The sequence below is a fragment of the Ammospiza nelsoni genome, chromosome 1 (genome assembly GCF_027579445.1).
Source record: "Ammospiza nelsoni isolate bAmmNel1 chromosome 1, bAmmNel1.pri, whole genome shotgun sequence".
NCBI lineage: Eukaryota > Metazoa > Chordata > Aves > Passeriformes > Passerellidae > Ammospiza > Ammospiza nelsoni.
Window position 1 is genome coordinate 44,260,576 of NC_080633.1, and position 19,423 is coordinate 44,279,998.

General features: G+C 40.0%; 1 protein-coding gene across 3 annotated transcripts in view; it reads left to right on the forward strand.

Annotated features, from left to right (window-relative positions):
• Nucleotides 1-2,443: 2,443 nt before the first annotated feature.
• Nucleotides 2,444-19,423, forward strand: part of DNAJC13 (DnaJ heat shock protein family (Hsp40) member C13) — a 56,319-nt gene continuing 39,339 nt past the window's right edge. For all 3 annotated transcript variants that reach the window (XR_009418859.1, XM_059476780.1, XM_059476789.1), the window contains exons 1-11: nt 2,444-2,639; nt 10,334-10,414; nt 14,181-14,256; nt 14,746-14,895; nt 15,239-15,280; nt 16,373-16,573; nt 17,630-17,836; nt 17,922-18,017; nt 18,157-18,248; nt 19,051-19,217; nt 19,316-19,395. Coding sequence is in view for 2 of the 3 variants with exons in the window: in XM_059476780.1 (XP_059332763.1) it covers nt 10,347-10,414; nt 14,181-14,256; nt 14,746-14,895; nt 15,239-15,280; nt 16,373-16,573; nt 17,630-17,836; nt 17,922-18,017; nt 18,157-18,248; nt 19,051-19,217; nt 19,316-19,395 (1,179 nt within the window). In the remaining variant the exon portion in view is untranslated. The remainder of the gene's footprint in view (nt 2,640-10,333; nt 10,415-14,180; nt 14,257-14,745; nt 14,896-15,238; nt 15,281-16,372; nt 16,574-17,629; nt 17,837-17,921; nt 18,018-18,156; nt 18,249-19,050; nt 19,218-19,315; nt 19,396-19,423) is intronic.

A 19,423-nucleotide genomic window follows, 5' to 3' on the forward strand; every position in this document is an offset into this window, starting at 1 on the left:
TTCCTTCCAGATTTCAATAATTGGATGGCAAGGAGAGACTTTGGTCTCTAGACTGGAGATGGCCTGAACTCTTTTGCAAATGGAAGTATTTAAATGGACAAGGTCATATTGACATTTGCAGTACTTCACGTGAAAGATCTGGAAGAACTGAACTTGGGTTTGCTTCTCCAAACTGGATTGAAGCAATTTAATATTTTAGCTTTCAAGAGGGCATCAAACTTCTGTTTTACTAATGCTATTTTGATAATGACAATGGCTCTGATATGATTTCTGACTTTGAAAGTGACTGGGAAAAATAAAGCACTACCTGTGTCAGACACAGGTAATAACAAAACTGTCATTGACATTAATGGAGTGAGGATTTTGTTCACTTTCTTTTTAAACTAAGATAACAAACTTTTAAATTTGAGGTGTTAAAGACAGAATTTTTGTATTCCAGCATTTTCACAAACCCTTGGTTAAACAGAAAAATGAGATCCTATCTCTAAAAATATCCAGTAGTGTCATCTCACAAGAAAAAAAGACCAAGCAAGAATACTATTTTTTCTGCACACAAGGTAACTTCACACATACTTCACAGTTAGTTAGTAATGAAATCCTGGTCTACTTTAATTTCTGAGAGATGTTGCACCATGTTGTACAATATCATTTCCATAACTTTCTGTCAGAACTGTTAAACACACTTTCCTTGTTTGCTTTTTCTCTGAATAATTTCAAAATTATTATTTCACTGTCTCTCAAATTTTCTTCATCTTAATCTGTGTCCTCCTTTTCTTTTATCATTTGTTTGCATTAGATCATAAGTTAATACCACTACTTAGGCAAAAGCATGTCCAAAAATAGAGAGACACAGTTACTAAAATACTAGTTTGAGCTGAATAAATATACTGAAATATAATCTGCGCTCTCTGATTAAAATCCATCCATGAAAACATTGATTACTACTTTGTTACATCAGTTTCATTATTCAAGTGTCATTCTTTGTTCCCGAGTAATAAACAGCTAACAAGCTCTTGCTTTACTTGATGTATTTTACTTACCTATATATTAACAATGCAAAATAAGTACTGAGAAAAAATCAACACCCCCTGAATCAAAAAAACCCTCTGAGCCAACTAATCAACAAAACAAGAATCCACTCCAAAAACTCTTCTATGCACTCAGAGAAACTCTTCCAAATCATATGACCTCCCTCTGAAATTAGATTCCTACAATTCCTAGTACGTTAATAAAACATTAAATCTTTTTTTTTCCTCCCTTGAAGTTCTGTAACCAAAAGCAATTTATCAGCTTCCCTGAAGTAATATGTTATTTTCCCATCAGTGCTATTTTATCACAGTGCCCCAGATTCGGAGGACTAGATTTTACAGAAGAATGTCTGACTAGTATTTAAATATCTTAACCAAAATACAAGACAGTTTATCACAGAATATCCTGAGTTGGAAGGGAACCACAAGGATCATCAACTCCAACTCCTAGCCCAGCACAGGACACGCTGAGAGTCACACCTTGTGCTCAGGAACATTGTCCGAAAGCTTCTTGAACTCTGCCAGGCCGGTGCTGTGCCCACTTCCCAGGGGAGTCTATTCCAGTGTCCAACACCCTCTAGGTGAAAATATTTCTCCTGATATCCATCCTGAATGAACCTGCCCTGACTCAGCTACATGCTGCTTCTTAAGAGTAGATATGACGGTGAAAAGGATATTAAAGGATATTAAAAAAAAATTAACACCTGTTGTTTCAGTATTTTTCACCAAAATAGTTAGTTTCACTTACAGTTTTTTCCTCTTTTCTCTCTTCATCTGCAAGACATTTATGACACTGTTTTAAGGGAAAGGCCATAGTATTCTAATCCAAATAATATTTTAAAATATTCAAAATATTTATGCCAATCAGTAGGGATTTTAAGGAGCTCGTGTTACAATGCTGCCGTCCGTAGTTTACATTTTTGGGAACCCTTGATCTGGTGCAGAATATGGGGAAGTTGACGGGGAGCTTACGAGTCCCGTAAGAAATCTGGAGGGTGGTTAGCCAACCACATAAATCAGTGATTCAGTCTCCGCAGCCTTCATGTGGCATTTTAACATGGCTTTTACAATCACGTAAGCACTGTGCACAATTAAACAGCGTGCTCCGGCTTTTTAACTGTTCCACGCGCCTTCCACGGCCCGGGGACGCTCGGGCAGGAGCGCACCGGTCACTGGCACCCCTGAGGCGACGCGCAAGGGGAGCACGACGGGCACTTTGCACCCCGGCGGCGCGGCGCCTGCGCACGGAGCCATGCCGGTTCCCGGCAGAATCAGGCAGGGCAGGGCAAGGGGCGAGGGTAGGAAGGAAGGAAGGAGGGAGGGAGTGCGGCGGGAAGGGGGAGGCAGCGCGGAGCACATCAGGTGACCGCGTCCCATGACGGCCCCGGGCCGCACGGCGACTGCGCCGAGGGGGCGGTCTCGCTGCCCGAGCTAAGATGGCGGCCTCCAGCGCCAGGCTCTGAGGCAGCGGGAGCGGTGTAGCGGCTGCCGCCCGCCCGGCCGGCCGGAGGGTGAGGGGTGAGAGCTCCGCTCCGTGCCCCTTCGCCCTTATCGCCGGGAAAGCGCATTGCTGGTGGGGGCAGGTCCGGGCAGCGCGGGCTCCCCGGCCAGGTAAATCCCAGCGGCGGGGGAGGCGAGGGGGCGGTGGCAGCAGCCCCCGCCTCCTTCCACGGTCCCGGGCTCTGCTCGGGGCCGGGCGGGCGGGCGGGCAGGGGGCGCGCCCGGCCCGCGGCGCCGTGCGGGGCGCGGGGTCGGGGCTGGGGCAGCGCTGGCTCTGCCGCCCGGGGGCTGATGCTGCCGCCGGCACAGCCCCGCTCCCGCCCCAGCCGTGGGGGCCTGGGGCTGTGAGCCGGCGTCCCCCGGCCCCAGCGCGGTACCTGTCAGCAGCCGCCCCAGCCCTGCCTTCGCTTCCTGTATCCGGGCACAGGAGAGGGCTGGGTTGCTCTCCAGCCTCTGCCCGCCCGGCGCTTTGCTCGGCGTGCCCCGCACCTGATGCGGCTTCTGTAGCCTCCGGGCAGAATTTGTCTTTTTTCTTAGAAGAGCATTGACGTGTCCATTAAGAAAAGACACGGTATTTTCCTCCTCCTGCCTTCAGATCAAAATACACATCAGGAGATGCTTTGGGAAATAATTTATGAAGGGTGGGAGAGATGTGGCAGAGATATGCTCTCACAGAGATGAGATTTTATTTCTTTTTTGAGTGCTAGCAGTGTGCCTGAAGAGCATGAGCAGAACTAGATGCACTTTTCAGAAAATCTACCCTTAATGCTCTTATTTTTCCAAGAGCATTTGATTTCCTTCCATGCATGCTTTTATCTTGCTTTTTGTTTTCTGAAAGTCAAAACAAGCAATCATATTGGATGGTTTTCTGTCTGCGATGAGCTGCCAGCAGTCTTTGGGATAGATTTTCCTGTGGAGTGAAGCCTGTGCCTTCATCACTGTGCTTCTACTGAGGGCTGAGTTGTGGGCCATTAAAATGTTATCTTTGCACTTCAGTTTGGGAGAGAGAGGTCTTTTTTCTCTTTTCAGCTTGGTGCTCTCAAGCTGAGGGAGTGCTTGAGCATTCTGCTTGGGGGAAAACACAGACATAGAAGTTTATTCAGAGACTTCCTGTGAATGCACTCAATCTCTGCAGTGTGGCTGCTTTTGAAGTTAATGTGATCTGAAATTTGTTTTCTCTTTTTCTCCTGTGCTCTTTCACGAATAAGACTTGTGATGGTTTGAGTAGATGAAATTCAGTAGATAGCTGCTTTGTTTCATGCTACTTAGCACTGGTTAGATAATACTGCACTTCAGAAAATATTCCTGGTTTTAGAATTTAAGTTCTCTGAAGCTGAAGACTTTTTTTGTTGATTATTAGATTTGTCTGCATAGGCTACTTGCCTGTAGTGAGATCTGTTGGAAAGGAGGAGGCTGTTGAAGGGACTGCTAGTGACTTTGAGTTTCATTTTAGGATTGAGTTAGGAAGGTGGTTTACAAACAGTCTGATGAATAAAATCAAAATAACAGGACTGGTATTACAGATGTGAAAATTATGCTTGGTTCCAGCCTGCTTCAATTCATGAATGTGCAGCTTGGTCTAATTCCTGCCTGCTATAGGCAGCCAAGTGCCAGAACACTTAACTAGAAGTTACTGGCACCTTTCTATTATTTCTGACAGTTTTTTCCACTTGCAGCAAATACCTGAGTGTTTGGAGACAAAGTTGCATTTCTGTCCCTGTGTATTTTAGCCTTGTTGGAACACATTTTTTGAAAGATTTATTTTGTATGTATTTGTTGCTTCTCTGGGTGTCATGTGGCATTTTTCATAGTTTCCAAACATATACTTTCCTGAAGGACTGAATCACTTTGTATTTCCAGATTTTAAGTGATATGCTGAGGCTTGGTCTTTAAAGCCAGATCTGTTTTTTGTACTGTGGAGGTGACTTTGCTTTTAACTTGTTTGAAGCTCAGTAAGTGAAACTTACTGACTTAATAATTCTTCTGCTGGCATTCAACCATGTCTTGAAGTGTTAACCTTCAACTCCTTAGCTTCCTGATTTGCTTCCAAAACACTATTCTTGTGTCAAAAAAATTAACAACTCTCTTGCCTCACTAATAAAACAGAACATTATTCTGAAGAAATATGACAGGATTGCTAACCTATGACCGAAAGGAATATTTTTTTTCTTCCTTCCCTTAGTGAGTATATGCTTTTGTTCTGATACTCACCTGTCTAGCTGGTGAATCAGATTGGTTCACTGGTAGAGCAGAATGCTAATATAAATTTAAAAGAAAACCAGAATCTTCCACACTTTTTCTTATCCTTAGCACTGATCCTCAGTGAGGGAATGGGTCACCTGGAGGATGGGCTCTAATGTTGTCACTGTCATTTATGGTTGCAGTAAAGCTGGAATTCTCAGCCTCTTTCTGTCCTGGGGCACTGAAGGTGGGGTTGCTGCTATCACTGAGGCAGGTTGCATGTAGCTTCTTCTAAGGATCTGGCAGATCTTCTCTCTTTCCCCTCTTACAAAAAGGACTGGGAGTTCCTACACTGCAGATGAAATCTGTTTCACAGCTATTTAGGCTGTAGTACTTTAGGAGAAGAGTACTGTTCAAGGAAGAGGAAAAATTAATGCTTGTTAGAAAGAATCTGTCTGAAGGCAAAACTCTGCCACTTAGTGACCACAGCAATGAAAGAGGAGGCTGAAATGTAGGCAGCTAAAACATTTCAGTGCAGGAAAACTCACTTATTTAAATAATGGCTTTAAAGCTACAGAGGTGTAGATGACTGGAAATCAGGCTCCAGACCTTTAAGCTAGCAGGCAGGTGTGTAGAACCACAAAATAACAGAACCTTAGGGATTTTTTTAGTGCTTTGCTCTCATTGCTTTCCAGTTCACTCTGTTTTTATGCTCATACTATGTCTTCTGTCTCTCAGAAAAGTCCCACTTGAGCTTGCTATGACTCTCTGTGTAGTAAAGACTTTCCAGGAACTCTTGCTAATGTTCTTACTAGTGTGCTGGAATAAATTTTTAAAACAAAATCACAGTTTCTTATCTGTGTTTCTCTTCCCCTTTTGCCCAAGAAACTTCGGTTTCTTATCAGCATTTTTTTTACTCCTCCCTGAAGTAGAAAAGAATAATAATCCTGTGTGGGGCTCTGAATCCTACTTTGTTAAACCTTAGTTTAAAAAAGATATTGAGGCTTTGTAATAATAGAGAGATAATATAATCAGGAAAAAAACTCAATCTGAATTCTGCACTAAACTTTGAACCCATGTCCAAACTTCTGACTTTATTTAATAAATTGAAGAAAACTTATGTGTAACTACAGCTGTGCCTCTTGCTTTGATGTCTGCAAGGTCACAGCTTTTCTTCTGACTCCACAAGTGCTGGTTTGAGACTGACTTGTCTCAGTTTCCTGAAATAGATTGTTTTCCCAGATGGTAGTTTTGTCTACAGAATGTGAAATCCTGGAAAAGTGGAAAGTGCATACAAGTTGAATATAGATTGTGTAAAAGGTCCCTTTCAACTCAAACTATTCTATGATTCTGTGTAGCTTAAACTCTGAGGCAGGGGGACTCCTGGAAGCAGTTCAGGCCCTTTAGTTTAAAGGGTTGCTATTTCTGGTACATGAGGCACTCAAAAATGTGGTTTCAGCTCTTCCCCTAAAGCTGTTTCACTGCTATTTACAGTACTACAGGAACCAAATAGGAAAGTATTGTTGAACTTCAGTCCTGTGAAAAAGCTGATTAAAATATCCAGGGGATATTTTGGAGAGTGCTTTTGTTAGGCTCCCAAAAGAAATTGCAAGTTGTAGACAATACTTTGCCTGCAGAATCCTTGGATAGTTTGACTATAGTCTGTATTCAGCATGCCCTCTCTCAACCAAGAAAGTCATGTTTACAAACTGCTACTTTCAAAGTAGTTTTTGCCTCTGCTCCAATGGAAATAGAACAACTGGGTGTTTCTCTAGTATCAAACCTTTAAAAGCCATCAGTATGGGAAATGCAATAGCTGTGCTGCAAAGTATTCAAAATAACCTTTGAAGTTGTGACTTCTCTACTCCTAGGTACCCCAGAGCATTAAGATGATTGCTCAAGTTAGTGCCTTACTGTCCTGGGGGCTCTTATGAGTGAGATAACAAATTTCACTCCATTTTTGTGTTAAGGCAGGCAACTTTTTAAAGGTCTATTGAATGGAGGAAGAAAAGGTAAAGGTAACAAGAATGTTGTCTTATTTTAGGAAATTAATATATAACTAAGCAGGCCACTATAGCTCACACTGACAATATGGCTAAACTTGGTTAATGGTAAAGCCTGATGTGTTCTGCAAAGTCAATGGTTATACTGCCTTAGGTGCTAAAATTACAGTGAATGACACTGTGGAGAGTACAAGAGAGGTGCCACACTGGTTCTGCTGGAATGAGTGAAGGAAGAGGAATTTCTTGGTTTCTTTGAAAATACTGTTGCCTTTGATATGAACTTTTTTTTTTTTTTAATCTTGTTCTTACTGTGAAATCAAAGACAACCAGTAAATAATTGCTGGGCTTTACCACAGCAGCTCAGAACACTAGGCTATTGTTAGCCTTTTCTGTCTGTTAAACTGCTGGAAAATGTGTACAAGAATTAATTGTTGCTGGACTTGAGCATATATTGCCCCTGTGGTGGTCTTCTCAGTGGGAGGGATGGTTGCAATCACTGTCCAGAAGCACAGTGAATAAAGCATGAAAGTTAAATGATTTTAGTGATTTTCAGCTAAAAAAAAAAAAGCAGCCTGGTGAATTTGTTATTGCACTTCAGGTATGATACTTCATGCATCAGTATCCTGATCCTAGTTAGATGCTGTTGTTAAAATTTCTGGAAGCTGCTGGTAGCTCATAAATGAATGTTTCTTAGTTCTGTATTATTGGGAGTAGATATTTGCAACCTTGAGAACATCTTGCTTTAAATACTCTAGAGCAAGTGGTGTTCAGGTCTGGGAGACCTAATAGAGCTGGTCAGAGGAGTCTGGTATTGGTGAAACTGGAATTACAGATAAATAGATCTTTTAATCCTGTACTTAGTAAAGCTAGTCTTGTTATAAGCCTCTTATTTTATTTTTACTAATACTTTAGTCAATGTCAAGAAAATGGCTTTGAAAGAGGGGCGTGAAGATTGAGTATGTGGCATGTTGTTCTGAAAGATAACTTTGAAACAAAATTACCAGATCTAAAGTATGCTACTGTACAGTAAGGTCTGTGTAGTTTGGATAGAGTGTACTGTTTTGATTCTTATCCATGGTAATAATAATAACAGTTCTTAACCCAAGCAAAATGGGAACTTCAGGAGTAATCATAGAATGCTTTGGGTTGGAAAGGATCTTAAAGATGATCTAGTTCCAACCTTGCTGCCATGGGCAGGAACACTTTTCACTTGACCAAACAGCTCAAAGCCCCGTCCAGCCTAGCCTGGAGCACTTCCAGGGCTGGTGGAATGGAGTATCCACAACTTCTCTGGGCCTATTCTGGTCCTCACAATAAAGAATTTAATTCTAACATCTAACCTAAGCCTCCTGCCTTTCAGTTTAAAGGGTTAAAGCTGTCGCTCTGTCCTGTCACAACGTGCCCAAAGCCCCTCTCTGGCTTTCGTGTATGTCCCATTAGGTATTGAAAGGCTGCTCTAAGTTCTCCTTGGAGCTGCTTTTTCTCCAGGCTGCACAACCCAGGTCTTAGCCTGTTTCCATAGAAGAGGTGCTCCAGCTCCCTCCCTGGCCATCTTTGTGGCTCTCCTCTAGATTCACTGCAAAAGGTGTGGGCCAGGTCCTTCTTATGTTGGGAGCCGCAGAGCTGGACACAGTACTGCAGGTGGGGTCTCACAAGAGTGGAACAGAGCAGAAGAGTCATCTCACACAGCCTGCTGGCCAGTTTTCATTTGATGCATCTCAGAAGGTGCTTCTGGGCTGTGAGCACACATTGCTGGGTTGTGTCAAATTTCTCATCAACCAACACTTTCAAGTCACTTTCAAGAACTGCTTTCAAGCCATTCTCCACGGAGCTTGTATTTGTGCTTGGGATGGCCCAGCCCAGCTGCAGGGTGTTGCATGTGTCCTTGTTGAACTTTGTGAGACACAGACCCACCTCTCCCACCTGTCAGAGTCCCTTTAATGTCATCCCTTCCCTCATGCCTGTTGATTGCAACACACTACTTGGTGTCATCAGCAAACTTGCAGAGTCCACTGTCCATATCCCTGACAAAGATGTTAACGCAGTGCCAGTTTCAGTCTCGACCCCTGAGGAATGCCACTTGTCACTATCTCCACTTTAACACTGAGCCATTGACTGCAGCTGCTTGAGTACAACCCTCTGGACAATTCCCTGTCCGATGCTGTTGAATATCCTGCCCTTTGTTTCCAAAAACTGGCTTTAGAGAATTTAACTTGCTACGAGTCATTGGAATATTAACTCTAAAAATTTGACTCGAACACTGAGTCATTGAAAGACATAAATACTGCTCTTCTCTCCTCCCAGAGGCAGTACTTCAAGTTTCCTTCAGTAGCTAGTGCTGATTGTGCTGGCTCTTCACCTGAGGGAAGGAATTCTAGAGTTCATTTTGAGCAGGTTATCCATTCTTCATGCTCATGACTCCATAACTGCTATAGCCTTTGCTCAGAAAGAAAATAACCTGAAGTCATAGAGGGTAGAAATTAGCAATGAGCTAATGTTGCAGGTTGTCCATCTCAAAATAAGAAATCTTCCTTTGCCCAGTCAAGCAGAGTTAGATGAATGTAAAAGATAATGGGATGTTACTTAACTTTGAGTGGGGTACTGACTGGGATTGGGTTGTTTGAGAGTTGCTTCAGGCAAGCTGTGTTCTTGCAGACCAGTGTTAGTGTGTGTTATTTTGGGGATGCCACTGTGTTATTGGTGTGAATCTGAGGGTAATACCAGTCTTCAATCAGTTACAGGGAATCCTGATTTAACACATTTGAAAATATAGCTAATGCTGTAGCAGTAAATGGAGAGTGACAACTTCACTTTTGTACTTAATCAGGGAATGTCTGCTTAAGTTCCTTGTATATGCAATAACAGCATAGTGAAATAAGAGGGAGATTAATTTCCTAACTACTCAACATGCATTTGTTTCAGGCATTGAAAATAGTAGTGTTTAGAAGCATTCCTTAGAACTTAGCAACTCCTAGAGCAATGATCTACTTAAGCAATTATGGGGAAGTTTAACTAAATTCCTCTGTGTGTGTGTTTAGGGAATAGATATTCCCTCTGTGTGAAATAAGCATGTCATGATGTTAGTGGTGAGATTGCTTAAACTTTTACAGCATAGGAATGGTACTTAGTCAGTTCTTCAGTCATAATGCTTAGCTAGTAAGTTTCTCAACCTCAAGTTCTGATTCAGACTGGGAAACAAACGGTTCTATGTATCTGGTATCTCCTTACTGTTTATTTCAGAATTGCAGTAGAACTTTGGTTTAGCTAGAGTTACAGGTAGAGGTTACTCAAATAATTTTATATAATACAATTTTTGAGAGTAAAGCATTTTGGAGATGACATAAAATGTACTTTACTTTCACTTCACTTTTGCACATTCAAATTTGAGTGATTGTAATATGGAAAATATGACATAACTTACTGGAACCTGTTACTGTTAAGGAATAGCTAGTGTAACAAATGCAGTGGAGAAACTAATAATTCTTGTGCAACTTGGTCCAGGTATTGTTTGATAGACAAGTTTAAAAACAAAGTCTTTTTGTAAAAGCATATCAATGATTGGTGAACTTTGGTTTTAAATAAGAATCCTGAGTGCTAACAGGATGTCTCCTTTGTTTTCAGGTCTTGGCACAGAATGAATATAATTAGAGAAAACAGAGATCTTGCTTGTTTCTACACAACAAAACATTCATGGAGGGGAAAGTAAGTGATTTGAAGTTTGTTAATTTTGGCTTTTTGTTTTTAAAGTTTTGTGTGACATTTTTCCTCTGTTACTGGATTTAAGTGCATAGTTTTAACTTCATCCAAATGATGAATGAAAATTGAACTAAAGGCTCCTGCTGCTCAGTGTCTGAACTAAATGTATCTTTACTAGAATCAGTTTGGATTTGTAACATTGTAGTTTAGCTTTCCTCTGCTTATGTTCCCACACTGCAGTGTAGCTCTGAAATGGACCACCCGACCTCGTCAGGTTCTGAGCCTCTGAGCTAACTATATAAACCAGTAAATTTAAGATGGAAATGTTTCTTCTCAGAATAGTTTTATGGAGGAGTAGTGTTTTATGTACTTTAATTCATGAGGATTACTAGTATACATATACACTTAAGTTGTGTAACATATTATCTGTTAAACTATTAACTGGGATAATTTGAAGAATTCTGCCAATAGAAATTAACCTGATTTTAATGGGGGTCTTGGATCTAAAAATAAATTTTTGGTGATGCTTCTGTCTGCAAAAGCTTGGGAATGTCTAATAAAATTATCCACTAAGTTATCATAACTGATATCTGTTATGCTGTGTCCGAAGTCAGCTGTTACAGAACTTGATTTGGTATGTTCACCCACTGTCCCTTTTCAGATGCATAGTATCTCTGTAGAATGAGTTTTTCCTTGCTATCCAAAAATCAACATAACAAAGAGAGTGGGTTATCTGCACCTTGGGAACAGGAGTACTGCTTGATTCTAATGGTTTTATGAAGAGGTATTGTCCAAATCTGTTGTTTGATCAGTAAATTGAAACTGGTTGATTTTTTTTGTCTGACCCATTCATTCTATCAAAGACTGGGAGTACTGAGAAGGAAAGGAGAATTCCTCTCATTAAAGAGCCTGAAGCAAGCTCTTGAAGTTATGATCTTGAACCTTGATGGTAATGTTCTGGTACATTTATAGAATTCTTAAAGAACTTCAGGCTAAGTCTAAAGTCTAGAACAGATTTAGTTTAAAAATTCAGTGGTGTGTTAATTCTTTTGTAGTGAGGGGGAAAGAAGTATTTAGTAAGTAGTTGCCCCTTGTTTGTTGTAACAGAAGTTTATTTGGGTTTTAGTAATTTTCTATTTGAATTTTCTAGTCCACTCAGTTTGTAGTTATACATTCTCAGTATAATCTATGTATAACATTAAAAAAAACAGTAACTGAATGTGTGGTGCTAAATGAGCCTGAATCATTTTGACTACTCATAGAATTAGTCATTTTGAATATGGGCTCTGTGTGTCCATAAAGTATTTTCCAGTAGTGCACATGATGATGCTCCAGTGTTCTGTAGATCTGTAAAATTAACGAAGTTTTTTTTATTTTTTTTGTTGGGTGTGGTGGTATGAAATTGATCTGCCAGGTTCATTGTGATTAAAAAGATTTCTCCAGTGCTTTGAAATAACTAGTGAACAGGCCATTGCCTTTTCTTGAGTCAGAGGACATTTGCTTCAACTCTTCTCAAAACAGCCTGGGATTAGACGGTACTGCAGAGTAGTTTGAGAGATAATTAATAGTAAACTCTTCAGGTCCTTTCTTGTATGAATACCTTTCTTAAATATTTATAGGTGAAGTTATGAACAAGAGTAGGCCACATGTAAGAGCTGACTTCTGAATCTCCTCTGTTCATGAAACAAGATTTGGTTCTTCTGAATTTACCTAGGGAGAGGAAACAAGGGAAGTGGCAACTCAGCAAAACTGCTGTTCTGTGTTGTGTTCCTTATCCCAGCACATATTAAGAATGCTGGATAACAAATGCTTTCCAGATCTTGAAATGTAGGCTTGAGCATAAGGGGAGAAAAGGAAGGGGCTATGATGTTTGGAAGCTGATCTTCAGTTACGTGTAGTGGTTGCAAGTCCTTACTCTGCCACAAAGCACTGTGCAGCTCATAGTCGGCTCAGTAAGTAAACAAAACCTTGAGCAAGTAATAAAGAGCTTTATTACTTGTGGTATGCTGTTCTAAAGAACTTAAATGAGTTTTCTTTATAGGTCATATAAAAGACAGAAAAACCTATATAAATTGTGCAACAAGAGGAGAGGGAACAGTGTGTTTCTTCTTATGCACTAAGGACTGGAGCGTTCCTTGAGAGGCTGAATATAGTGGAATTATTAGCAGCTAGAGTCGCTTCAAACATTCTGCTTCATTACTTCATTACTTCCTTGACTTGCATCTTAAATAAGGAAATTTCAACTATGTAGAAAAACACAGATAGGTTTTGCAAATATGTTAAACATCCTTAAGGGGGCCAATCAGTTCAATACAGATGTTCCTAAGCTTTGAAGAAAATAAGCACTTGTTTTAATTCCTAAAGTAAACTCTGGGCCAGTAAATCTTCAACTTGCACTGTTTTAATAATAATGGAAATTGGAAGGGTATTAAGTTTGTGAGATTGCCTGACTGTCAGATGGATGCTCTTGACCTTCCTGTTATAAGGGATATGTGAGAGCTGCTCTGAATATATTTGATGCCCATGCAAAGTTTGACTTTATACAGAAATGATGGTTTGTGCTGCAGACCTGTCAAGTGAGAGAGGAGAAAGGACTGCAGCACAAGAATGCAGAGAAGGATGGAAGGAGTGATCTGCTGGTTCTTGATGCAGTCTAACATGGCACAGATTCAGATTAATTAAGCATCTGGTTGCTAATATCTTTTCTAAGCAAACCCACGGTTTACCCAGAACTGAAACTTAAATTCCTACACTGAATCAGTTTTAATGTGGACAGCTAGCCAAAGTATTTTTATTTGGTTCAAGTTCAAGAAAGGCATCCATGTTCAGATGCTATTGGTTTTGTCAGAGAATACTTACTAGTACTGGCTCTGCTTCAGCATTGGCTTTTCTTGTTGGGCCGGATGGCTTCCAGATGGAAGCACCCTAGAACATGGCTTGTGCAAGTAATAAGCTATTATTAATAACCTGCTGTTTCAAACTCTGCTTAGTTATGTTTCAAAACTTTCAGATTCAGAAATATGTAAAGAGTCTTTGTTTGTTCAGGGTACATTTTGGAAATTATCTAGGAAATGAAGCCATGGTAAGGCTTTGATTTTGCACTTGATGCATCAAAATTCTGTAGCTTTAGCTCACTGCTGCTTGTGTCTGATACACTTGAAACACAAACAACTACCTTGCTATTCTTTAAGCCCTGTGACAGTTAACATATCTGTGATATCAATGTACAATGACTGTAGCTTTGGTGATATAAGTCTTTCTAGAGTTTGGTAGCTTTGGTTTCCCTCAAGATGGAGAAAATTAGGCTTGGCCATAGTAGTACTTTGACTTGGTACAGTATTGTGAACAGCTGTGTAAGTTGGATTTTGTGTTAAAACTGTTGGCTGAGACAGCTTCAGATGGATGCTTTAGACTATTGCAGGAATGGCTGTTTTTTTTTTTTCCCTACCTGTTTAGCCTTCTTAAAATTTATTTTGGTCTAGTAGTACCTTTCAGTGCAAGTCCATGAGTCTTTGATCCTGCCTTAGCCAGTAACTTAGGAAAAGGTATGCATAAGTAAATCTGTTTAGTAGTATTTAACTTGTACATCCCCTTTATGGATATATAGAACTGAAGAGCTTAACATGTTATAAGGGTAAACTGCAAGTTCCAACAAAGAAAATTCCATATCCATTTCCTAACAAAAACCTTAATGATCTTAACATCATTTTTGCAGTTCAGCATGGGTTTTCCTGTGACTTCTGGAGAAACTTAACATTATTTTGTATTCTAGGTATAAACGAGTCTTTTCAGTTGGAACCCATGCCGTCACCACATACAACCCCAACACACTGGAAGTTACAAATCAGGTAGCTGTCATTTTTGAAGCTGATGTTTGACATATGTCCATTATCCAGAGTGAATAGTGGCATTCAGGCTTAAGAAACCATCTAGTCTGACAAGATCTCAGAAAAGCCAGAAGGTGTGGCAGCTGTGTACAAAAGTACACATAACAGAAGGTCTGTGGCCTTTGCTAACTCTACAAATACCCAGTAGGGTTTTGTACTTTTAGGCAATTTCTCTTCCTTGGCCAGCAAGTAGTAGTTTGCTTTTGGCTGTGCTGTTCTGAAGGAACCAGGGTAAGTTTGATCACTGCTGAGCTGTGTCCCTGAAGGGAGTCAGGACACTTAGTTACTTTGCATAGTATCCAAGAGGAAGCTCAAGCTTATACTGTCACGTAGAGTGCTAGCTGTCACATTGTTACAGCTTGGTTATTATAGGTTCTAAGGCGTTTTGAAAGGGGGAGATGTAGCTTTAAAATTACTAACAGTATAACCTAATTACTTTCCATTGTCTAGTGGCCTTATGGAGATATCTGTGGTATTTCTCCTGTTGGAAAAGGACAAGGAACAGAATTTAATCTCACTTTTCGCAAAGGGAGTGGAAAAAAATCTGAGACACTTAAGTTTTCCACAGAGCACAGAACAGAACTCCTTACAGAAGCACTGGTAAAATTTTTATTTTTATTTTCTTCAAGCAGGCAGTAAGTACTCAGTTACCATTTGTGCTAGTGTATTATGCTTTCTTGCCCTGCATAAAAAGTAGGAAGGCAAGTTTTTTGAGCTGTTATGTTAATGATTTTGATCTAGTGTCAGTTGGAGCAAGTACTGCATGATTTGTGAAGAGTGAGTAAAGGTACAAATATTGAATATATTAATTGCAATGGAATGGTGAGCCTTCTGAGGAGGCTTAATACAAGTCTCATAAAACAGAGTCAGCTTAAATGTAGACTTTCTAGATTGATAGGTTGTCATATTTGCATTCATTCACTGTTAACTTTTTTTAAAACAGAGATTCAGGACAGACTTCTCAGAAGGAAAAATCACAGGACGGGTGAGTGTCTGGCTTACCTGCATCATGTGCCACTTGAGGAAATGATCTAAAGACTCAGATTTCTGCTTTGTTCATGTATTTTATGCTTGTGCTATATGTGCTACCTAAAATAGCTTTTGTGAATTTGGATCTGAAGTCTTTGAGAAGAGAATGGAGTTTGGAGTTTGTTCAAAAGCAGTGGGAACCTCTTTACCAGTGGAATATTTGAGCTCATTTTTATTGGCAGGAGCCTTATACTTGTACATGGAGTATGAATGTTACTGTTGAAATACAGGGCTGAGCTATGGGGAGTTCTTATCTGGAGAGGAGAAAAACATTGATTCATGTTACTCAATGTTTGCTTTACTTACTAATTAAATATTTTCTGCATAACATCCTGAAAATTTGATGCTTTCTAAAAGGATTTCTATAGGTCAGATTACAGACAAGATTGGCATTCACTGAATTGTGGTAATACAGCAATAAGCAATGCAGTCTACAGAGCTGGACTTCATATTTGTCCTTTGGACATAGAAGACAGCAGTACTTCAAGTGCTTCAAGTTACTTTAAGTAATTTAAAGTGTTTAATAAAATAAATCTTCAGTCATGAGCATAGTAACACTGCTGGAATATGGGGATCCCCTTTGTCTTATTGTAGTTTAGAACAGACCTCTAACTTTTGCTGGCTAAAGTAAGTTTGTATTTGTAATGGAATGTGACTGCAGGAGATGAAAAATTTTCACTACAGTGACAAACTTACCTTAACTTGATTTAATTAGCTGAATAATAGCATTTGGTGTAAATGCTATTTCCTCATATAACCACAGTGTTCAGAAGTCTGTGAGAAGACCACCTGCTGCAGCAAGAGAACTTACTTCCTTTGAGAGTGGCTCTTTTGGGATTAGGTTCTTGCTTCAACGTGCATTATTTAAGCTGTGACCTCCTTGTCAATTGTCAACTACAGCTACTTTCCTTTGCTTCATAGTGTTCTTAATATAGACAACAGCATTAAGGGAAATTATGTGATATTTTTAACTTACTAGCTAAGTAGAGAACTACTGCTGTGTAGTAAAAGAGTGTGCATAGATGTCTAAAAGTAGCTCTCCCTGCAGAGGTATAATTGCTATAAGCATCACTGGAGTGATACAAGGAAACCTGTGATTCTGGAAGTGACTCCTGGAGGTATTGACCAAATTGATCCTGCAACAAATAAGGTCCTGTGCTCCTATGACTACAGAAATATTGAAGGCTTTGTTGATATTACTGGCTATCAGGGAGGCTTCTGTATCCTCTATGGAGGGTTTAGTAGATTGGTGAGTATGAAATCAAAATATCTTGGTATGGTTCTTAGGATATTTATAGCTGCATATTTAAGAATGAAATTTCAACATAGTTGGAGCATACAAATATGTGCATCTTTGGGACCCAGTTGTGAGGGCTCATGGCTTAGGGACAGATCCTAAAAGGAAAGGAAATTAGTTAAAACATTTGAGAGGGTGTTGTATGGGTTTGGTTATGTTTTTTGGTGTGGGGAGTTTTGTGTGTGTGTGTATTGCATGTTTAAGAATTAGAAAGGGTGGGATATCTACTTTTTTAGGTAGTCAATATGAATGTAATGTGGATGTGGAATTTCCTGTCATTTCTTAAATTTATAATAGTGTGTTACTAATCTACCTAACTGATGTAGGGATTCAATTCAGAAATAGATTGATCAGTGATGCCATTGCCTCTTTAGACCTGTGATCTGATTACTTAGCAGCTTTTTGCTTGGGAAATGTTTCAGTGTAATATTGGTTCTAAAATCATGACAGGGTTTCTGTGTACTGTACTTCAAACAGCTGAAAGGGATTATTAACCATAAATTAATTCCTAGGTATGGCTACCTCAGTCTCTAAAATAGAACTAGAGGAGGGTTTCCATGTTGTTTGTATTTCAGCATGCTTTTCTTTGGCATAAAATTAGCAATGTATAATTGATCCTCTAGAGCTGCCCTTACCTTGAAGATCACTAGCGGTAGCCCCAATTGCTTCTCTGGGTCCTCACTCCTGCCAGGCTGTCAGGGTCAGTTGCCAAGGGTGGACAGGCAGGTCATGCAGACCATAACTTTAATGGCACACTAATGTGTAGCAGGGTATCCTTTAGGAATAGCTGCTATAGATTTTCTTTTTAAAGGCAAATGTAAAGTTAATAGTGGATCTCCTGTGTAATAAATACCTGTCTATACTGTGCACTTAGCAAAGGCCAGTCCAGCTGCTGTGAACATTCCCTACCATTAGGTATATAGTGGAGGGTTATTTCTAGCACTGTGATTTTCTTCAGCTGCGCCATAATTTTCACCTGTTAATTGTTTTTCCTGACAAAATTTGCAGCACCTGTTTGCCTCTGAGCAGAGGGATGAAATTATCAAGAGTGCAATAGACCATGCTGGCAACTTCATAGGCATCTCTCTGCGGATAAGGAAAGAATCCCTAGAATTTGAGCAATACTTGAACCTTCGCTTTGGGAAGTACAGCAATGATGAATCTATAACATCTTTAGCAGAGTTTGTTGTTCAAAAAATAACACCTAGGCACTTGGTAAGACTGTCAGACTGAACATACTTGGTTCCTGTTAAGCACTAAGTATTCTCTTTCCTAGCATGCCTCTCTCTTGTTTTACAAGGAACCTGTGAAAAGAATACTAGCTCTTACAGAAGCTTGCTTAGTTGAGAGGGATCCAGCTACCTACAACATTGCAACTTTGAAACCTTTAGGCGAGGTAAGTGCATTCTTTCTCACTACCACTTCTTCAAATAAAGGCTCTAAAAGGGAGGAATTGATAGTATATGCAAGCTTTAATTTGTAGAGTAGCTAAATAACACTACTTCATGAATGTGATCCTTGTCCCTTATTTTCAGGTATTTGCAATAGTGTGTGACTGTGAAAACCCCCAGCTTTTCACCATTGAATTCATCAAAGGACAAATTCGAAAATACTCTTCAACAGAAAGGTAACTGGAGCTTCTGTGCATTACAGATTCAAATGGAAGTTACTACTGTAGCACTTCTAGTTCCTCAGCTTCTATAAATTCTGACCCTTGGGAAAGGTTAACTCAAAGCATTGCTGTTCTAGCAGTCTGCCACTTACAAATCAAGGTTTGTTACAAGAACTAAATCTCTCCCATTTACCTTCATCCCAACTTTAAACAAATATCTCCAGAAGTTTTCTGATGAACGTGAAAGGATTTGAACAGTTAGATACAGCCTGTTTCTCCTAAGTAATATAGTTCTGTGTTTGCTGTACTTGGTTAAGTAGTATATCTGAAACAAGGGAAGAAAGCACAGTCTAAGTAATATGGAAATGTGAAGGCTGTGAACCCTTTGAGCTCTCTGCTTGAGACAGTCTTAGTTGATTCTATTTAAAACAAGCAACAGAACAGTCCCTGAGTGCACTTGCAGTTGTAATACAGTCTAATCCTGCTAAGTGAGGTTTTGCAGAAAGCCCAGGGCTGAATTGGCTAACAACATGTGTCACTCATTTACAGATAATCTAGAACTGATCCCATTAGTGAAAGGCTGCAGCTGGCTATACTGGGTGTAAGTCAGCTCTCTCCCTACAGTGCATAAAGGAACACTGAAAGTTAGTGGTTTCTTCCAGAGGTGTAGCTGTTGGCAGTAGCATTAGTAAGAGATCCCAGGTATTGCTGCCTTTCATGATGTGATTTTTTTTTAGCCCCATTTCTCCTATAATTTGTTTCTTTGGCACCACTTCTCTGATATCAATTGTATTTGTGTGTCATTGTCCCAACCCAGAGATTCTCTCCTGGCTAGCTTGTTGGATGGAGTGAGAGCCTCTGGTAATAGAGATGTCTGTGTGAAAATGACCTCCACACACAAAGGCCAGCGTTGGGGATTACTCAGTATGCCTGTGGATGAGGAAGTAGAGAGCCTTCATCTGAAGTTTTTGGCTGCTCCTCCAAGTAAGCTAATGCTTCTTACATGGGTTTATAGTGCTCTTTAAAGCATCCAGATATTGAGTCAGTACTGTACACTCAACTTTTAATATGTCTTTTTCCAGATGGTAACTTTGCAGATGCTGTGTTCAGGTTCAATGCTAACATTTCCTACAGCGGAGTCCTACATGCAGTTACACAAGACGTAAGAATAGAACCTTTACCCATCCTTT